General features: G+C 35.9%; 1 protein-coding gene across 1 annotated transcript in view; it reads left to right on the forward strand.

Moving 5' to 3' along the window:
• Window positions 1–17285, forward strand: part of GUCY1A2 (guanylate cyclase 1 soluble subunit alpha 2) — a 431015-nt gene extending 413730 nt beyond the window's left edge. Inside the window, exon 8 of the mRNA XM_061125587.1 lies at window positions 16902–17285. Within this exon, the coding sequence (XP_060981570.1) occupies window positions 16902–17109 (208 nt within the window). The 3' untranslated portion in view covers window positions 17110–17285. The remainder of the gene's footprint in view (window positions 1–16901) is intronic.
• Window positions 17286–17929: the final 644 nt, after the last annotated feature.

The following is a 17929-nucleotide window of genomic DNA, read 5'->3' on the forward strand; positions in this document are numbered from 1 at the left end:
CCTTTTGTCCTACCCAGTTGTGTGGAGGTATTCTTGTTTTCCTGGATGTGTGAAGTCTTCTGCTGACTATCAGTAGCTGTTCTGTGTGAATTATTCCACTATGGATGTATTTTCAATGTGTCTGAGAGAGAAGATGAACTCTATGTCTTACTCTTGAGTAAGACAAGATCAAGACTACCATCTTGATCCCCTTCCCTCGTTCAGAGAAGTTTATATTCATTTATTTTTAGAAAGATTACATACTTATCATAGACTTTGATAGGGTGTATAGTTTGCATATTATGATAAATGGAAATAATTTTCTGAGTAATTCACTCCAAATACATTTTGCCTGAAATGTCTAAATACTTGATGAAAATAACCCTTTTATAAATATTTTTAAAGTATTAAGTTTAAAATAAATAACATAATGCCATGATTTCACCACTGGTTTGAGACTTTATATTTGCTTCAAATCTTGTTTAATAAAAATAAAGACATTTCCTTTGAAATTTTTCCTTCCTTTCTTTGTGACAAATACCCTAATGAATTTGGTGTCTTTCAAAGTCTAGTGTTTTATACATTGACTTTCTCATGTGTATCCATAAACAACATAATTTTATTTATTTTAATTTGCATAAATGCTATGTCTGTATAAACCTTTATTTGACCTTTAAAAAATGTCATGTTTTAGCATCCATACTTGCTGAGACATGCATAGCTCTAGTTCATCATTTTAATCATGCTTCAACTTTCCTGGGTCTGACTGTGCTGTTTCAATTTTCAGTCATCTATTCCTATACTGATGAACACTTAGGTTCTTTTTAATTATTACAAAGTATGTTCCTATGAACATGACATGATCACTATGATCATTACATAAGTTTAAGCTATTTACATTTCATGATATAAGTAATTGAGTTTCCTCTAGGTTACTAGAATTGGAATGATTAGATGTTGTTTACTTCAATATTCATTTTGACGTAGGAATAAAGATTTTGAAATCAAGACTGTAACTTTTATATCATAGTATTTATTTTTTTAGACTTAGTGTGAGTCATCTTGTTGCCTGCATAATGCTCAAGGATAATTTCTTTTTCATCTAGAGCACTTTATTGCTAGTTTCATTTTTAGACAAAAAGAAATTTTTATTGAATTTTTCATGCTTGATGTTTTCATTTCTCTCTGAATGATGCTATGTTTGCCCTCATCTTTGTTCCCATTGATTCAAATTTTTAAACAATCCACATTTTGCAAGCAATTGCTCTTGAATCTGAAATAATTGCTTATATTAATGACATTTTCAGCAAATTTTTAAATGGCATGCATAGTCAAATTATTTGCCTGAGCAGAATCAATTGTATTTCCTTGCTAAGTGCAAACTAACAATGTAGAAAGACTGTTTAATTACTTATGTAAAATTTCCTTAACTTTTAAGCATTTTTCTTTTCTCATATTTTACAATTGATCTACTTATAGACTTTTCAAAATGCCTATTTTCAGTGACTGTAAGAGACCCCTTCTTCAGCTCAAACCAAATTACCTTCTAACCAGTGATGTATAAATAGCTCATCATATCAGGAGATGTACAATGGAGCAGGATACAGTAGTGGCATTATACAGAGTGAAGTAAGCCAGAAAGATAAACACCAATACAGTATACTAACGCATATATATGGAATTTAGAAAGATGGTAATGATAACCCTATATGCAAGACAGAAAAAGAGACACAGATGTATAAAACAGACTTTTGGACTCTGTGGGAGAAGGCAAGTGTGGGATGACCTGAGAGAATAGCATCGAAACATGTGTATTATCAAGTGTGAAACAGATCGCCAGTCCAGGTTGGATGCATGAGACAAGTGCTCGGGGCTGGTGCACTGGGATGACCCAGAGGGATGGGATGGGAGGGGGGTGGGAGGGGGGTTCAGGATGGGGAACACATGTAAATCCATGGCTGATTCATGTTAATGTATGGCAAAAAACCACTACAATATTGCAAAGTAATTAGCCTCCAACTAATAAAAATTTTAAAAAAAATTTTAAAAGGATACAGTAGTGGCTAAGTGAACCAGAATTAGAATGCCTTGGCCTTCATGTTAAACAGAAAACTATCTTTTGTGTTTGTAATGCTAAAACACTGTGTATTTAATGCATATAACAAAAATCACAGTGAATATAGGCATATATTCAGAATTTTACTTTACAATTTAGAGGAATGCATGTTTCTAGTATATTGAAATATGCATGGAAAAACTGAAGAAAGATTAACCTACTTGGTATATTTTTCTTTGCATGTGAAAGTTAATAATTACTCTGTGTGTGTGTGTGTGTGTGTACACTCAGTCTTGTCTGACTCTTTGGAACCTCATGGGCTGTAACCCTCCAGGCTACTCTGTCCATGGAATTTTCCAGGCAAGAATACTGGAGTTGTTTGCACCACTACACAGAAAATCTGCTTCCATTCCTTGTCAATATTATTATTACATAAGCATGAGATATTACATTGTAAATACTTATGTTTCTTAGTATGGATACTTAATAAGGGGGAAAACATTCAAAGGGCTTCAGAAAATTCTGTCTAGTATATATAGATTGTGGTTTTTAAAAAATCAAAATGCTCATCTACACTAGTGACTATTTTTGTGTGTGTGTGACTATTTTTTTTTTTTTAATATTTGGGCTGGTATTTTCTTGTCCTGTAAATCTTTTAAGTGACTTTATTGATCATCTTATTCTTCAAAGAAGCACCAAAGATAGTAAACACTGTATTTTACAAAATAAAAAATAATTAGTAAATACAAATGGCAATACTGTTTCCAAAATGACAAATTAAGCTGTGACTCAAGAATTATATTTCTGGATGGGGTTGGGGGGAGGTGGGGGCGTTCAGGACGGGGTGACACATATGCACCCATGGCTGATTCATGTTGGTGTATGCAAAAACTGCCACAGTATTGTAATTAGCTTCCAATTATAATTAATTAGTTAATTTATAAAGAAATAATTATATTTCTGGCTTACTTCACTCTGTATAATGGGCTCCAGTTTTATCCATCTCATTAGAACTGATTCAAATGTATTCTTTTTAATGGCTAAGTAATATTCCATTGTGTATATGTACCACAGCTTTCTTATCCATTCGTCTGCTGATGCTCGAGGCTGGTACACCGGGATGACCCAGAGGGATGGGATGGGGAGGAAGGTGGGAGGGGGGTTCTGGTTGGGGAACACATGTAAATCCATGGCTGATTCATGTCAATGTATGGCAAAAACCACTACAATAGTGTAAAGTAATTAGCCTCCAACTAATAAAAATAAATGGAAAAAAAAAAGAAAGAATTATATTTCTATTTTTTCAATTACAAAGACTAATATTGACATTATCTTTTTAAAAGTGTCAATAAAATCACATAGAGCAAAATTGATTGGGATATTCTACTTAAAGACATTTTTATTTTGCTCTGAGGATAAAAATATAATGTTATAGTTATTTGTATAGTAACAGTTGTATATATTTACCTATTCACTTCTGTAACTCTAATTGCTTACGGTTGTCAGAATCAATACAAAAATATATAAGTAAATATTATGTAATAATGGCTAACTAGTGCTTCCCTGGGGACTCAGTGGTAAAGAATCTGCCTGCAGTGCAGGATGCATGAGTTCAATTCCTGGATATGGAACATCTCCTGGAGAAGGAAATGGCAATCCACTCCAGTATTCTTCCCTGGGAAATCCCATGGACAGAGAAGCTTGGTGAGCTATAGTCCATTGGGTCGCAAAAGAGTAGGACACAACTTAGCAACTAAACAACAATTTTTTATAGATAGGAAATGAAAAGTGGGACTGGCAATTTTGACATTCTTATTATAGTTTGACTGACTGGCATAGGTTTGGTCTATATCATAAGGCTCTAGATTGAATGCAGAAATATTGCTATATTAGGACACATTCTTTACTCTGTATGAAGGGTGTTTCTCTTTTCCCATGACAGTAATGCTACAAAGTTAATTACCTAGTTAAGGGTGCAGAATTTAAAGACATGAGTCTGTTTTATGTCAATAGTTCTAATTTGGCAGATATCTATTAATTTCACACAAAAGAGGAATTTCAATGAAGTACAAAAAATAGCTATTTTATTGGCCATAAATATCTTTACAAATAATACCAAGATTAACTAAATTCTTCATATTATCTAGATCACTATGCAGTGAAAATTAGTTACTAAAATAATTGAGCATAATTCCCTCTAAAGCAAGAGGGAAATCAAATACACATCTTTCTCTTCTTCACTAAAAATGGCACCATTATAGGTGACTGGGTGGCAAATGTTTATTTTCAAATTAATAATGAATAAAGAACACTTTCTTTATTTAGAATTTTTTAGAAGTTCACATTTAAGCTAAAAAGTCTAAGCTAAATTTTTTTTTCCATCTATTTTTATTAGTTGGAGGCTAATTACTCTACAATATTGTTGTGGTTTTTGTCATACATTGACATGAATCAGCCATGGATTTACATGTATTCCCCATCCCGATCCCCCCTCCCACCTCCCTCTCCACCCGATTCCTCTGGGTCTTCCCAGTGCACCAGGCCGAGCACTTGTCTCATGTATCCAGCCTGGGCTGGTGATTAAACATTTGTTGACTATGAAGCCAATTAAGTGAAATTTGATTTAAATATCTAAAATTAGAACATAGATAAATACAGTATTGTTAAGGTATTGAACGATGGTATACTATTTAGGTAAATATTAAAGTTAGCATGTTTAGGAGTTCCCTGACATATTTTCTAAGCATACTTGTGGGGAAATTATCAGGATGGTGCCAGTCAGGCTCTCTCGCCCCATGCTCTCATGCCCTCTTGCCCCATGTTCTGTAACAATGACTTTGCATGGTTGTGTAACAGCTGAGATCCCTTATAACACTGCCCATGCATGTCATGTACTCACTTGGTCATGGGCTACTTTCTGTGGTATGCTTGTATGAGCTTCACCATGAAAGCCCTGGCTGTTGCTGCATTGGGACTACACTGCAGCAGCATCATGCGTATGGTTACATGAGGTTATGTTGCGGCTGCTGCTACGGCTGCTGGGTCAACCAGGAGAGAGGCTGTGTTATGGCTGCCAAGCCAGCCCTGAGAGGATAAAATGTATGCAGTTTCTATAGCTCCTCAAGTCTTCTTCCAGCCTCTCAGCTCACACCTTGCCAACCCTGCATTCGGTTAACAGTACACACAGTGAGATGCAAAAAGACAATCAGCGTCACGAACACAATCAGTGATACACACTATTGTGTGTACTTTTCTGGAAAAAAGTTTTTTTCTTATACATTAGATTTCCAAAGTGACCCATAGTTTGGAAGATTCCTTAATGATTTCTGACTGTTTAAATAAATGAATGGGTAAATTAAAAAATATCAATATCAGGAAATTCAAATTCACCTTAGTTTTCTGCCTCTAATTAGTTTATGACCCTAGGTAAGACATGTGAATAATCTTATCTTCTGTTTCCTCATGAGTTAGAAAAAAATCAGTAGCTCTATATTATTTCCAAAAATTGTGCACTAAATCATGGAAAAGAAAAAGGATATTAGTGGAAGAGCAGTGAAATCTAAATAAAGCCTTCAGTTTAGTTAATATTAACAGCCTACTATAATTGATTTCTTAGATGACATATAAATACCAGATTTATGTAGAATGTTAACACTAGGAAAACAGAGTAAATAGTATATGGGAACTCATTATACTATCCTTTCAATATTTCTCTAAATCTAAAATTAGTCCAATATAAAGTATATCTAGTGAGGCTGAGAATTTATTTTATTTTCAACTTATATATATGCTATTAGAGACCCATTGCATACTTTTGAGTCTGCAAGCAACATGATGAAAGAAAAATTTATTTAGAGCTAATGTTTCACATGGAGGGAATAGGGAAAACTAGAGGAAATATAACTATTAGAAGACAATATTACGGTTCCAGGCTTGAGCTAAGACTGAGGTTGTGGGAACAGAAGGAAATTTCTAACATATGAATATCTTTAAAGAAATAAGGAACAGAGCTAACCAGGCAAAATCACATAGCCATTCTATATATTGTAATGTCATTTTTACTAAAGTTTAAAAATAATAATGCCATGTGAACTTATTTTTTTCTTTCAAAATTCAAGATTTGGCAGGTAATAAAACTTTTCTAAGTCAATTTCTGTTTATCACTTTTTCTCATTTATCACATTGCTCTTTAAAGGAATTAGGAAAATTTTATATCGCAATATTAATATACTGGATTGCTATATTAAGTAAATAAGTATGTTTCAACTCCTCACAAAACAAAGAAGTTTAATTTCAAAAAAAGACCATAATTTTTATTATGAGAATACATTTTAAAAGGTAAGAAAATAGAATATATTGGGAGAGTCATCTTTAAACTTTGTTTTTGTTCAGTCACTAAGTCATATCTGACACTTTTTGACTCTGTGGACTCCAGCATGCAAGGGTTCCCTGTCCTTCTTTATATCCTGGACTTGGCTCAAATGCATTTCCATTGTCAGTGCTATCTAACCATCTCTTTCTCCATTGTCTCTTTTTTCCTTTTTCCTTCAATCTTTCCCAGCATCATGATCTTTTCCAATGAGTCAGCTGTTCACATCAGGAGGCCAAAGTATTGGAGCTTCAGGTTCAGCATCAGTCCTTCCAAAGAATATTCAGGGTTGATAGATGAATGGATAAAGAAGATATGATATATGCATACAATGGAATATTACTCAGCTATAAAAAAATAATGAAATTCTGTCATTTGGGACAACATGGATGGCTCTAGAAAGTATCATGTTATGTGAAATAAGTCAGATAGGAAAAGGAAAATACTGCATGATTTCACTTTTATGTGGAATCTAAAAAACAAAACAAGTGGCCAAACATAAACAAAAACATCATTATGGATACCATGAATAAACAGATAGCTACCAGAGAGGAAGATGTGGGGGCAGGAGAAATAGTTGAAGAAGATTAAGAGACCCAAAGTTCTCATTACACAATAAATGAGTTATGATTATCAAATGTACAGTGTGGGCAATATTTCAATAATTATGTAATATATTTATATGATGACATATGGTAACTAGGCTTATCATGGTGATTATTTTGAAATGTGTATAGAATATCAAATCACTACTGTGCATAGCAGAAGCCAAAATAGTATATTGTAGGTCTACTATACTTCAAAACTAGACAAACACCAGTCATCTTTTCTGACCACAGTGCAGTAAGATTAGATCTCAATTACAGGGAAAAAATTGTTAAAACTTCAAACATATGGAGGCTAAATAACACGCTTCTGAATAACCAACAAATCATAGAAGAAATCAAAAAAGAAATCAAAATATGTATAGAAATGAATGAAAATGAAAACACAACAACCCAAAACCTATGGGACACTGTAAAAGCAGTGCTAAGGGGAAGGTTCATAGCATTACAGGCTTACATCAAGAAACAGGAAAAAAACCAATTAAATAACCTAACTCTACACCTAAAGCAATTAGAGAAGGAAGAAATGAAGAACCCCAGAGTTAGCAGAAGGAAAGAAATCTTAAAAATCAGGGCAGAAATAAATGCAAAAGAAACTAAAGAGACCATAGCAAAAATCAACAAAGCTAAAAGCTGGTTTTTTGAAAAAATAAACAAAATTGACAAACCATTAACAAGACTCATTAAGAAACAAAGGGAGATGAACCAAATTAACAAAATTAGAAATGAAAATGGAGAGATCACAACAGACAACACTGAAATACAAAGGATCATAAGAGACTACTACCAGCAGCTCTATGCCAATAAAATGGACAACTTGGATGAAATGGACAAATTCTTAGAAAAGTATAACTTTCCAAAACTGAACCAGGAAGAAATAGAAGATCTTAACAGACCCATCACAAGCAAGGAAATCGAAACTGTCATCAAAAATCTTCCAGCAAACAAAAGCCCAGGACCAGATGGCTTCACAGCTGAATTCTACCAAAACTTTAGAGAAGAGCTAACACCTATCTTACTCAAACTCTTCCAGAAAATTGCAGAAGAAGGTAAGCTTCCAAACTCATTCTATGAGGCCACCATCACCCTAATTCCAAAACCAGACAAAGATGCCACAAAAAAAGAAAACTACAGGCCAATATCACTGATGAACATAGATGCAAAAATCCTTAACAAAATTCTAGCAAACAGAATCCAACAACATATTAAAAAAATCATACACCATGACCAAGTGGGCTTTATCCCAGGAATGCAAGGATTCTTTAATATCCGCAAATCAATCAATGTAATACACCACATTAACAAATTGAAAGATAAAAACCATATGATTATCTCAATAGATGCAGAGAAAGCCTTTGACAAAATTCAACACTCATTTATGATTAAAACTCTCCAAAAAGCAGGAATAGAAGGAACATACCTCAACATAATAAAAGCTATATATGACAAACCCACAGCAAGCATCACCCTCAATGGTGAAAAATTGAAGGCATTTCCCCTGAAATCAGGAACAAGACAAGGGTGCCCACTCTCACCACTACTATTCAACATAGTGTTGGAAGTTCTGGCCACAGCAATCAGAGCAGAAAAAGAAGTAAAAGGAATCCAGATAGGAAAAGAAGAAGTAAAACTCTCACTGTTTGCAGATGACATGATCCTCTACATAGAAAACCCTAAAGACTCTACCAGAAAATTACTAGAGCTAATCAATGAATATAGTATAGTTGCAGGATATAAAATTAACACACAGAAATCCCTTGCATTCCTATATACTAACAATGAAAAAACAGACAGAGAAATTAAGGAAACAATACCATTCACCATTGCAACAAAAAGAATAAAATACTTAGGAGTATATCTACCTAAAGAAACAAAGGACCTATACATAGAAAACTATAAAACACTGATGAAAGAAATCAAAGAGGACACAAACAGATGGAGAAACATACCGTGTTCATGGATTGGAAGAATTAATATTGTCAAAATGGCTATTCTACCCAAAGCAGTCTATAGATTCAATGCAATCCCTATCAAGCTACCAACGGTATTTTTCACAGAACTAGACCAAAGAATTTCACAATTTGTATGGAAATACAAAAAACCTCGAATAGCCAAAGGAATCTTGAGAAAGAAGAATGGAGCTGGAGGAATCAACCTGCCTGACTTCAGACTCTACTACAAAGCCACAGTCATCAAGACAGTATGGTACTGGCACAAAGACAGAAATCTAGATCAATGGAACAGAATAGAAAGCCCAGAGATAAATCCACGAACCTATGGACACCTTATCTTTGACAAAGGAGGCAAGGATATACAATGGAAAAAAGACAACCTCTTTAACAAGTGGTGCTGGGAAAACTGGTCAACCACTTGTAAAAGAATGAAACTAGAACACTTTCTAACACCATACACAAAAATAAACTCAAAATGGATTAAAGATCTAAATGTAAGACCAGAAATTATAAAACTCCTAGAGGAGAACATAGGCAAAACACTCTCCGACATAAATCAAAGCAAGATCCTCTATGACCCACCTCCCAGAATATTGGAAATAAAAGCAAAACTAAACAAATGGGACCTAATGAAACTTAAAAGCTTTTGCACTACAAAGGAAACTATAAGCAAGGTGAAAAGACAGCCCTCAGATTGGGAGAAAATAATAGCAAATGAAGAAACAGACAAAGGATTAATCTCAAAAATATACAAGCAACTCCTGCAGCTCAATTCCAGAAAAATAAATGACCCAATCAAAAAATGGGCCAAAGAACTAAACAGACATTTCTCCAAAGAAGACATACAGATGGCTAACAAACACATGAAAAGATGCTCAACATCACTCATTATCAGAGAAATGCAAATCAAAACCACAATGAGGTACCATTACACGCCAGTCAGGATGGCTGCTATCCAAAAGTCTACAAGCAATAAATGCTGGAGAGGGTGTGGAGAAAAGGGAACCCTCTTACACTGTTGGTGGGAATGCAAACTAGTACAGCCGCTATGGAAAACAGTGTGGAGATTTCTTAAAAAACTGGAAATAGAACTGCCATATGACCCAGCAATCCCACTTCTGGGCATACACACTGAGGAAACCAGATCTGAAAGAGACACGTGCACCCCAATGTTCATCGCAGCACTGTTTATAATAGCCAGGACATGGAAGCAACCTAGATGCCCATCAGCAGACGAATGGATAAGGAAGCTGTGGTACATATACACCATGGAATATTACTCAGCCATGAAAAAGAATTCATTTGAACCAGTCCTAATGAGATGGATGAAGCTGGAGCCCATTATACAGAGTGAAGTAAGCCAGAAAGATAAAGAACATTACAGCATACTGACACATGTATATGGAATTTAGAAAGGTGATAACGATAACCCTATATATAGAACAGAAAAAGAGACACAGAAATACAGAACAGACTTTTGAACTTTGTGGGAGAATGTGAGGGTGGGATATTTCAAAAGAACAGCATGTATACTATCTATGGTGAAACAGATCACCAGCCCAGGTGGGATGCACGAGACAAGTGCTCCAGCCTGGTGCACTGGGAAGACCCAGAGGAATCGGGTGGAGAGGGAGGTGGGAGGGGGGATCGGGATTGGGAATACATGTAAATCCATGGCTGATTCATATCAATGTATGACAAAACCCACTGGGAAAAAAAAAAATAATAATAATAATAAAAAACCTTGCTTATTTTACCCATCAGGTAAATGGCTAAAAGAGCATAATATATAAAAATTTAAATAAAAGTAAAATATTGATATATTAAAAAAAAAAAACTAGACAAACATAAAAAAAGAGGTCAGATTTGTGGTTACCAGAAGGGGTTGGAGGGAGCAGGAATGGGATGAATGTAGTCAAAATGTATAAACTAAGAGTTATAAGAAAAATAAGTACTGAGGATGTAAGATGCAATACAAAAAAAATTGTAATTAACAGGGCTGTATGTTATATTTGAAAGTTGTTAAGAGTAAACCCTCAGTTCTCATCAAAGGGATTTCTTTTTTTTCTTTAATTTTGTATGTTTATGATATGTTCACTGGACTTCCCCGGTGGCTCATGATAAAGAATCTTCTTGCAATGCAGGAGCTGCAGGTTTGATCCCTGGGTCCAGAAGATCCCCTGGAGGAGGGCAGGGGATTACTGTAGTATTCTTGCCTGGAGAATCCCATGGACAGAGAAGCCTGGTGGGCTACAATCCATAGGGCTACAAAGAGTCAGACACAACTGAAGCGACTGAGCATGTATGCATAAGATGTTCACTAAACTTAGATGGTCACTAAACTGTGGTAGCTATTTTATGCTGTAAGTAAGTTCAGCTGTTCACCTTAAAATTATACAGTGCTGTATGTCAGTTATACCTCAATAAGAAATCTAGGAAAACAATAGAATGGGAAAGACTAGAGTTCTCATCAAGAAAATTAGAGAGACCATGGGAACATTTCATGCAAAGATGGGCTCAATAAAGGACAGAAATGGTAGGGACCTAACAGAAGCAGAAGATATTAAGAAGAGGTGGCAAGAATACACAAAAGAACTGTACAAAAAAGATCTTCACAACCCAGATAATCACGATGGTGTGATCACTCACCTAGAGCCAGACATCCTAGAATGTGAAGTCAAGTGGGCCTTAGGAAGCATCACTACAAACAAAGTTAGTGGAAGTGATGGAATTCTTACTGAGCTATTTCAAATCCTAAAAGATGATGCTGTGAAAGTGCTGCACTCAATATGCCAGCAAATTGGGAAAACTCAGCAGTGGCCACAGGACTGGGAAAGGTCAGTTTTCATTCCAATCCCAAAGAAAGGCAATCCCAAAGAATGCTCAAACTACCTCACAGTTGCACTCATCTCACACGCTAGTAAAGTAATGCTTAAAATTCTCCAAGCCAGGCTCCAGCAATACGTGAACCATGAACTTCCAGATGTTCAAGCTGGTTTTAGAAAAGACAGAGGAACCAGAAATCAAATTGCCAACATCCACTGGATCATCAAAAAAGCAAGAGAGTTCTAAAAAACCACCTATGTCTGCTTTATTGACTATGCCAAAGCCTTTGACTGTGTGGATCACAATAAACTGGAAAATTCTTAAAGAGATGGGGATACCAGACCACCTGACCTGCCTCTTGAGAAATCTGTATACAGGTCAGGAAGCAACAGTTAGAACTGGACATGGAACAACAGACTGGTTCCAAATAGGAAAAGGAGTACAGTCAAGGCTGTATATTGTCACCCTGCTTATTTAACTTATATGCAGAGTACATCATGAGAAATGGTAGGCTGGAGGAAGCACAAGCTGGAATCAAGATTGCTGGGAGAAATATCAATAACCTCAGATATGCAGATGACACCACCCTTATGGCAGAAAGTGAAGAAGAACTAAAGAGCCTCTTGATGAAAGTGAAAGAGGAGAGTGAAAAAGTTGGCTTAAAGGTCAACATTCAGAAAACTAAGATCATGGCATCTGGTCCCATTACCTCATGGGAAATAGATGGGGAAACAGTGGCTGACTTTATTTTTCTGGGCTCCAAAATCACTGCAGATGGTGGTTGCAGCCATGAAATTAAAAGACGCTTACTTTTTGGAAGGAAAGTTATGACCAACCTAGACAGCATATTAAAAAGCAGACACATTACTTTTCCAACAAAGGTCCGTCTAGTCAAGGCTATGGTTTTTCCAGTAGTCATGTATGGATGTGAGAGTTGGACTATAAAGAAAGCTGAGTGCAGAAGAATTGATGCTTTTGAACTGTGGTGTTGGAGAAGACTCTTGAGAGTCCCTTGGACTGCAAGGAGATCCAACCAGTCCATCCTAAAGGAGATCAGTCCTGGGTGTTCATTGGAAGGACTGATGCTAAAGCTGAAACTCCAATACTTTGGCCACCTGATGCAAAGAGTTGACTCCTTTGAAAAGACCCTGATACTGGGAAAGATTGAGGGCAGGAGGAGAAGGGGATGACAGAAGATTGAGATGGTTGGATGTCATCACTGACTAGATGGACATGGGTTTGGGTGGACTTTGGGAGTTGGTGATGGACAGGGAGGGGTGTGCTGCTGTTTATGGGGTCGCAAAGAGTCGGACACGACTGAGTGACTGAACTGAACTGAAGCTTGATTAGGAATTAACAGGTCTGGATTCTACTTCCAGTGCCAACACTGCCTTACTTCTGGACATATATTTGGAGAAAACCATAATTCAAAAGATACAAGCACCACAATGTACACTGCAGCATGGTTTACAATAGCCATAACATGGAAACAACCTAAATATCCATTGACAGATGAATAGATAAAGAAAATGTGGTAAATATATGCAATGCAATGTTACTGAGCCATACAAAAGAATGAAATACTGCTAATTGATGCAAGAAGGGTGAACCTAGAGATGACCACAAAACGAAGTTGGCAGAGAAAGACAAATATCATATGCTATCACTTCTATGTGGACTCTAAAAAGATACAAATGAATTTATCTACAAAACAGAAACAGAATCAGAGACTTCAAAAACAATCTTACAGTTACCAAAGGAGAATAATGAGACAGAATGGTAAATTAGGAGTTTAAGATTAACATATATACACCACTTATATAAAATAGATAATCAACAAGGACCAACTTATAGCACAGGGAATTTTACTGAATAGTCTATGGTAACCTATGTGGGAAAAGAATCTGAAAAAGAGCCACTTTGTTATACACCTAAAATTAATGTATCATTGTAAATCAACTATACCCAATATGAAATAAAAATCAAATTAAATAAATAAATTGAACAAATAAGAATAAAATGTTTTAAAAATAACTTTTACAAGACAAAATATTTCAACTGCCATTCATAAAAGTGAATATAGATTGCTCACATTTTAAGAATTCTTAATACTGCCTACTATTATTTTCAAATAATATTTTTATCCATTAAGAATATTTGAGAAGACATGTTTTTTCCCTCTTTAATGTAAAGGTGATTATTATTGTTGTGTAATGATCTTACATTTTTCAAACATTGCTTGCACTAACTGCTTTTTTGACTTTGCCTTCTCTCTGTCACTTACCCTGCATAACTTCAATCTCCTGTTAACATTTACCTGTCTTAGGAAAATGAGTTGTTTCTAGGGAAAAGGTGATAGGTGTAGCTCTAGTGTGCCTCCAAATAGAGTCTAAAGTTTTAGTTTCAGACTTCAAAGTTTGTCTTAACCTACTGCTTCAGCTTTAACTCTCACTCTTATGTCATTCTAAAATAAAATCCAATGATTAGAACATGTTGATCCTGATCATAATTTTCTTGTATCTAAATTTTTGATTATGTTGCTCCCTACATTCATTTGTTGAAGTTCTGCCCATCTTTAAATACCATTTCATTCATGAAAGTTTAATAGCCCTCCCACTGTAAACGCTCTCTGAACTTCCACACCTTTGTGGATTCACCTTTTTTATGGCATCTAGCCTTTTGGTCATTTTTAGCTAATTAATTGATGTGTGTGTGTGTGTGTTAGTCACTCATTCATGTCTGACTCTTTATGACACCATGGACTGTAACCCACCAGCCTCCTCTGTCCATGGAATTCTCCAGGCAAGGATACTGGAGTGGGTAGCCATTCGCTTTTCCAGGTGCTCTTCCCAACCCAGGGATTGAACCAGAGTCTCCTGCACTGCAGGTAGATTCTTTACCACCCAAGCTACAAGGGAAGCCCATATGTGTGTGTATGTGTGTGTGTGTATATATATTATATATTTGTAGGCTGTGTTGAGTCTTAGCTGAGACACTCAGGATCTCCATGACATGCAGGCTCTTCATTGCAGCACATGGGCCTCTCTCTCACTGTGGTATGGGCTTCAGAGTCATGGGCTCAGCATTTGCAGTGAGCAGGCTCTCTACTTGAGGCATACAGGCTCAGAAGTTGTGGCGTGCAGGTTTAGTTTCCCCACGGCATGCAGAATCTTAGTTTCCCAAGCAGGGATCAAACCTGTGTCTTCTGCATTGGAAGTTGTATCTTTAACCACTGAACTATTGTGTTTTGTGTTATATCACTTTTATATTACTGTGACTTTTCTTTGCTTATTCAGTTTTTTACTTTCTGTTTCTTTTTTCTCTGTGTCTGTGTCTGTTGACAAAACTTTAAGCTTCTTAGATTGTTGTGTTCTGCCTATCAATATATTCACAACAGTATCTAGGATACTTTTCTAGGGCAATAATTAGCAACCTATAAGAGTTGTTCATCTCAGCACTGTTTATAATAGCCAGGACATGGAAGCAACCTAGATGCCCATCAGCAGACAAATGGATAAGGAAGCTGTGGTACATATACACCATGGAATACTACTCAGCCATTAAAAAGAATTCATTTGAATCAGTTCTAATGAGATGGATGAAACTGGAGCCCATTATACAGAGTGAAGTAAGCCAGAAAGATAAAGACCAATACAGTATACTAACACATATATATGAAATGTAAAAAGATGGTAATGATAACCCTTTATGCAAAACAGAAAAAAAGACACAGATGTACAGAACAGACTTTTGGACTCTGTGGGAGAAGGCGAGGGTGGGATGTTTCGAGAGAACAGCATCGAAACATGTATATTGTCTAGGGTGAAACAGATCACCAGCCCAGGTGGGATGCATGAGACAAGTGCTCAGGCCTGGTGCACTGGGAAGACCCAGAGGAATCGGATGGAGAGGGAGGTGGGAGGGGGGATCGGGATGGGGAATACGTGTAAATCCATGGCTGATTCATGTTAATGTATGGCAAAAACCACTACAATATTGTAATTAGCCTCCAACTAATAAAAATAAATGGGGGTAAAAAAAAGAGTTGTTGAATTAAATTGAATTGCTGGGGACTTCCCTGGTGGTCCAGTTGTTATGAATCTGCCTATGATGCAGGAGATGTAGATTTGATCCCTTGTTGAGGAACTAAGATCCCACATGCCCTGAAGCAAATGAGCCTGTGAGCTGCAACTATTGGGCCCATTTCCTTTGGAGTTCGAATGTCACAACTAGAGAGTCCACATACCACAAGGAAATATCCTGCATGACGCAGTGAAGATCCTGTGTGCTGCAACCAAGACCCACTAAATGCAACCAAATAAATAAATAAATAGTTTTAAAAATTGAAATGCTAGGACACTTTTCTATGTATGGTTATTAAACTGAACCTTTCCTAGAACTGGACAAGAATAAATCTCCAATATTAGTATACTAGAAAATTGTCTTTATGACTGGAAGAGTAAATCTGTTTGACAAATAAATGTAATAAGTTTACAAAATATGTATTGATAGAAAATAGTAACCAGATAGCACACATATATTGAGTTATGACTGTTCTACAAAGCTAAAAACTTAATTTATGTGAATGACACAGGATTTAAAGCTTACTCAGAGTCTATAAAACATTGAAGGAATGTTCCAGAATTTAGGCAGATTTTTAAAACAGAAGGGTAAATCTTGCATGTTTGCATAAAAACGTGTATTATGCAGTTTCTTTAGCCTTTTGTTTAGAAAAAAAATCAAATCAACTTTGAACAAATATTTTCAAGTAGTACCAGGAGCAACTTTGCTTTTTTAATTTATTACTATTGAGCTTCCCAGGTGGCTCAGTAGTACAGAATCTGCCTGCCAATGCAGGAGACACAGGTTCAATCCCTGGGTTGGGAAGACACCCTGGAGGAGGAAATGGCAACCCACTCCAGTATTCTTGCCTGGAAAATCCCATGGACAGAAGAGCCCGGGGGACTACAGTCCATGCAATCACAAAGAGTTAGACATTATTGAGCACACATGCACGCACAGTCTTTTATAGGCTTCCTGATTCTGTAAAGTTTGTGTCCATTTTTTCCCATCTCTTCTGCCTATATGATTCACATTATATATTTTCTTCTTAGATTATTAAAACGAGAAGAAAGTTTCACATTCATTCCTCGGTCCCGTGAAGAGCTTCCAGACAACTTTCCAAAAGAAATCCCTGGGATCTGCTATTTCCTGGAGGTAAGAACTGGTCCTAAGCAGCCAAAGCCTTCTCTTTCTTCATCGAAAATAAAAAAGGTTTCCTACAACATTGGCACTATGTTCCTCCGGGAGACAAGCCTCTGAGACCTGCTGCAGATCAAAGACTCCTCCAAAAGCACAAGCCCAGAACATGGGTCATGACAGGAGAATGAAGAGAGAGATTTCTCTTTCACTGCTTTGTTGAGAACAAACAGTGGAATTTCTGTTATGTCAGGCAATAATCCTGGAAAAAGATGGGTGATGACTGTCAATAAAAAACCTGGAGAGCAAGGGGGCAATGTATTTGTTCTTATGAGTGATTTTGGTCATATATATATTATATATGTATAATACATATATATGTATTTTAATTAATTATAAATGTGGGGCCCATTCAAAACTAATCAACAGTCCATGTTTTCTTGTTTGTCACACATATAGGTATCTTTATATATTTGTATTGCTTTTGAAAGCCAGTTTTGATTATATATTCCTACATTTAGTGAGTTGGTATGAGAGGAATATTTTCTAATTTTGTTTTTCTGAGCAAACATTTCATACATATATCTTGGCAGTGTGGTAAACTTCCCAGCAGGAAAAACTGTAACTGCAAAATATTTTAGGGATATTACCTATTTTTATACATACCTCTATATAATTTCATGCAGCACTATTAGATTTTTCAGAATATGCTATTGTATAGTTGATACATTATATAATTCTAACTTATAAGTTAAATATAGTTTCACTTAGACTTAGATATAACCTAGTATTTCAGATGCTGAGAAAGCATTGTATATCTACTTAGTAATTATATCTTTTAGATTTGATTAATGTAGCACAGAATCCAAAGGAAATGGAATTTCCTAATAGCAAACGTATGTATCTGTAACCAAGATTAAAGATCTTTTTCCTATTTTCTAAG

The sequence above is a fragment of the Dama dama genome, chromosome 1 (genome assembly GCF_033118175.1).
Source record: "Dama dama isolate Ldn47 chromosome 1, ASM3311817v1, whole genome shotgun sequence".
Taxonomy (NCBI): Eukaryota; Metazoa; Chordata; class Mammalia; order Artiodactyla; family Cervidae; genus Dama; species Dama dama.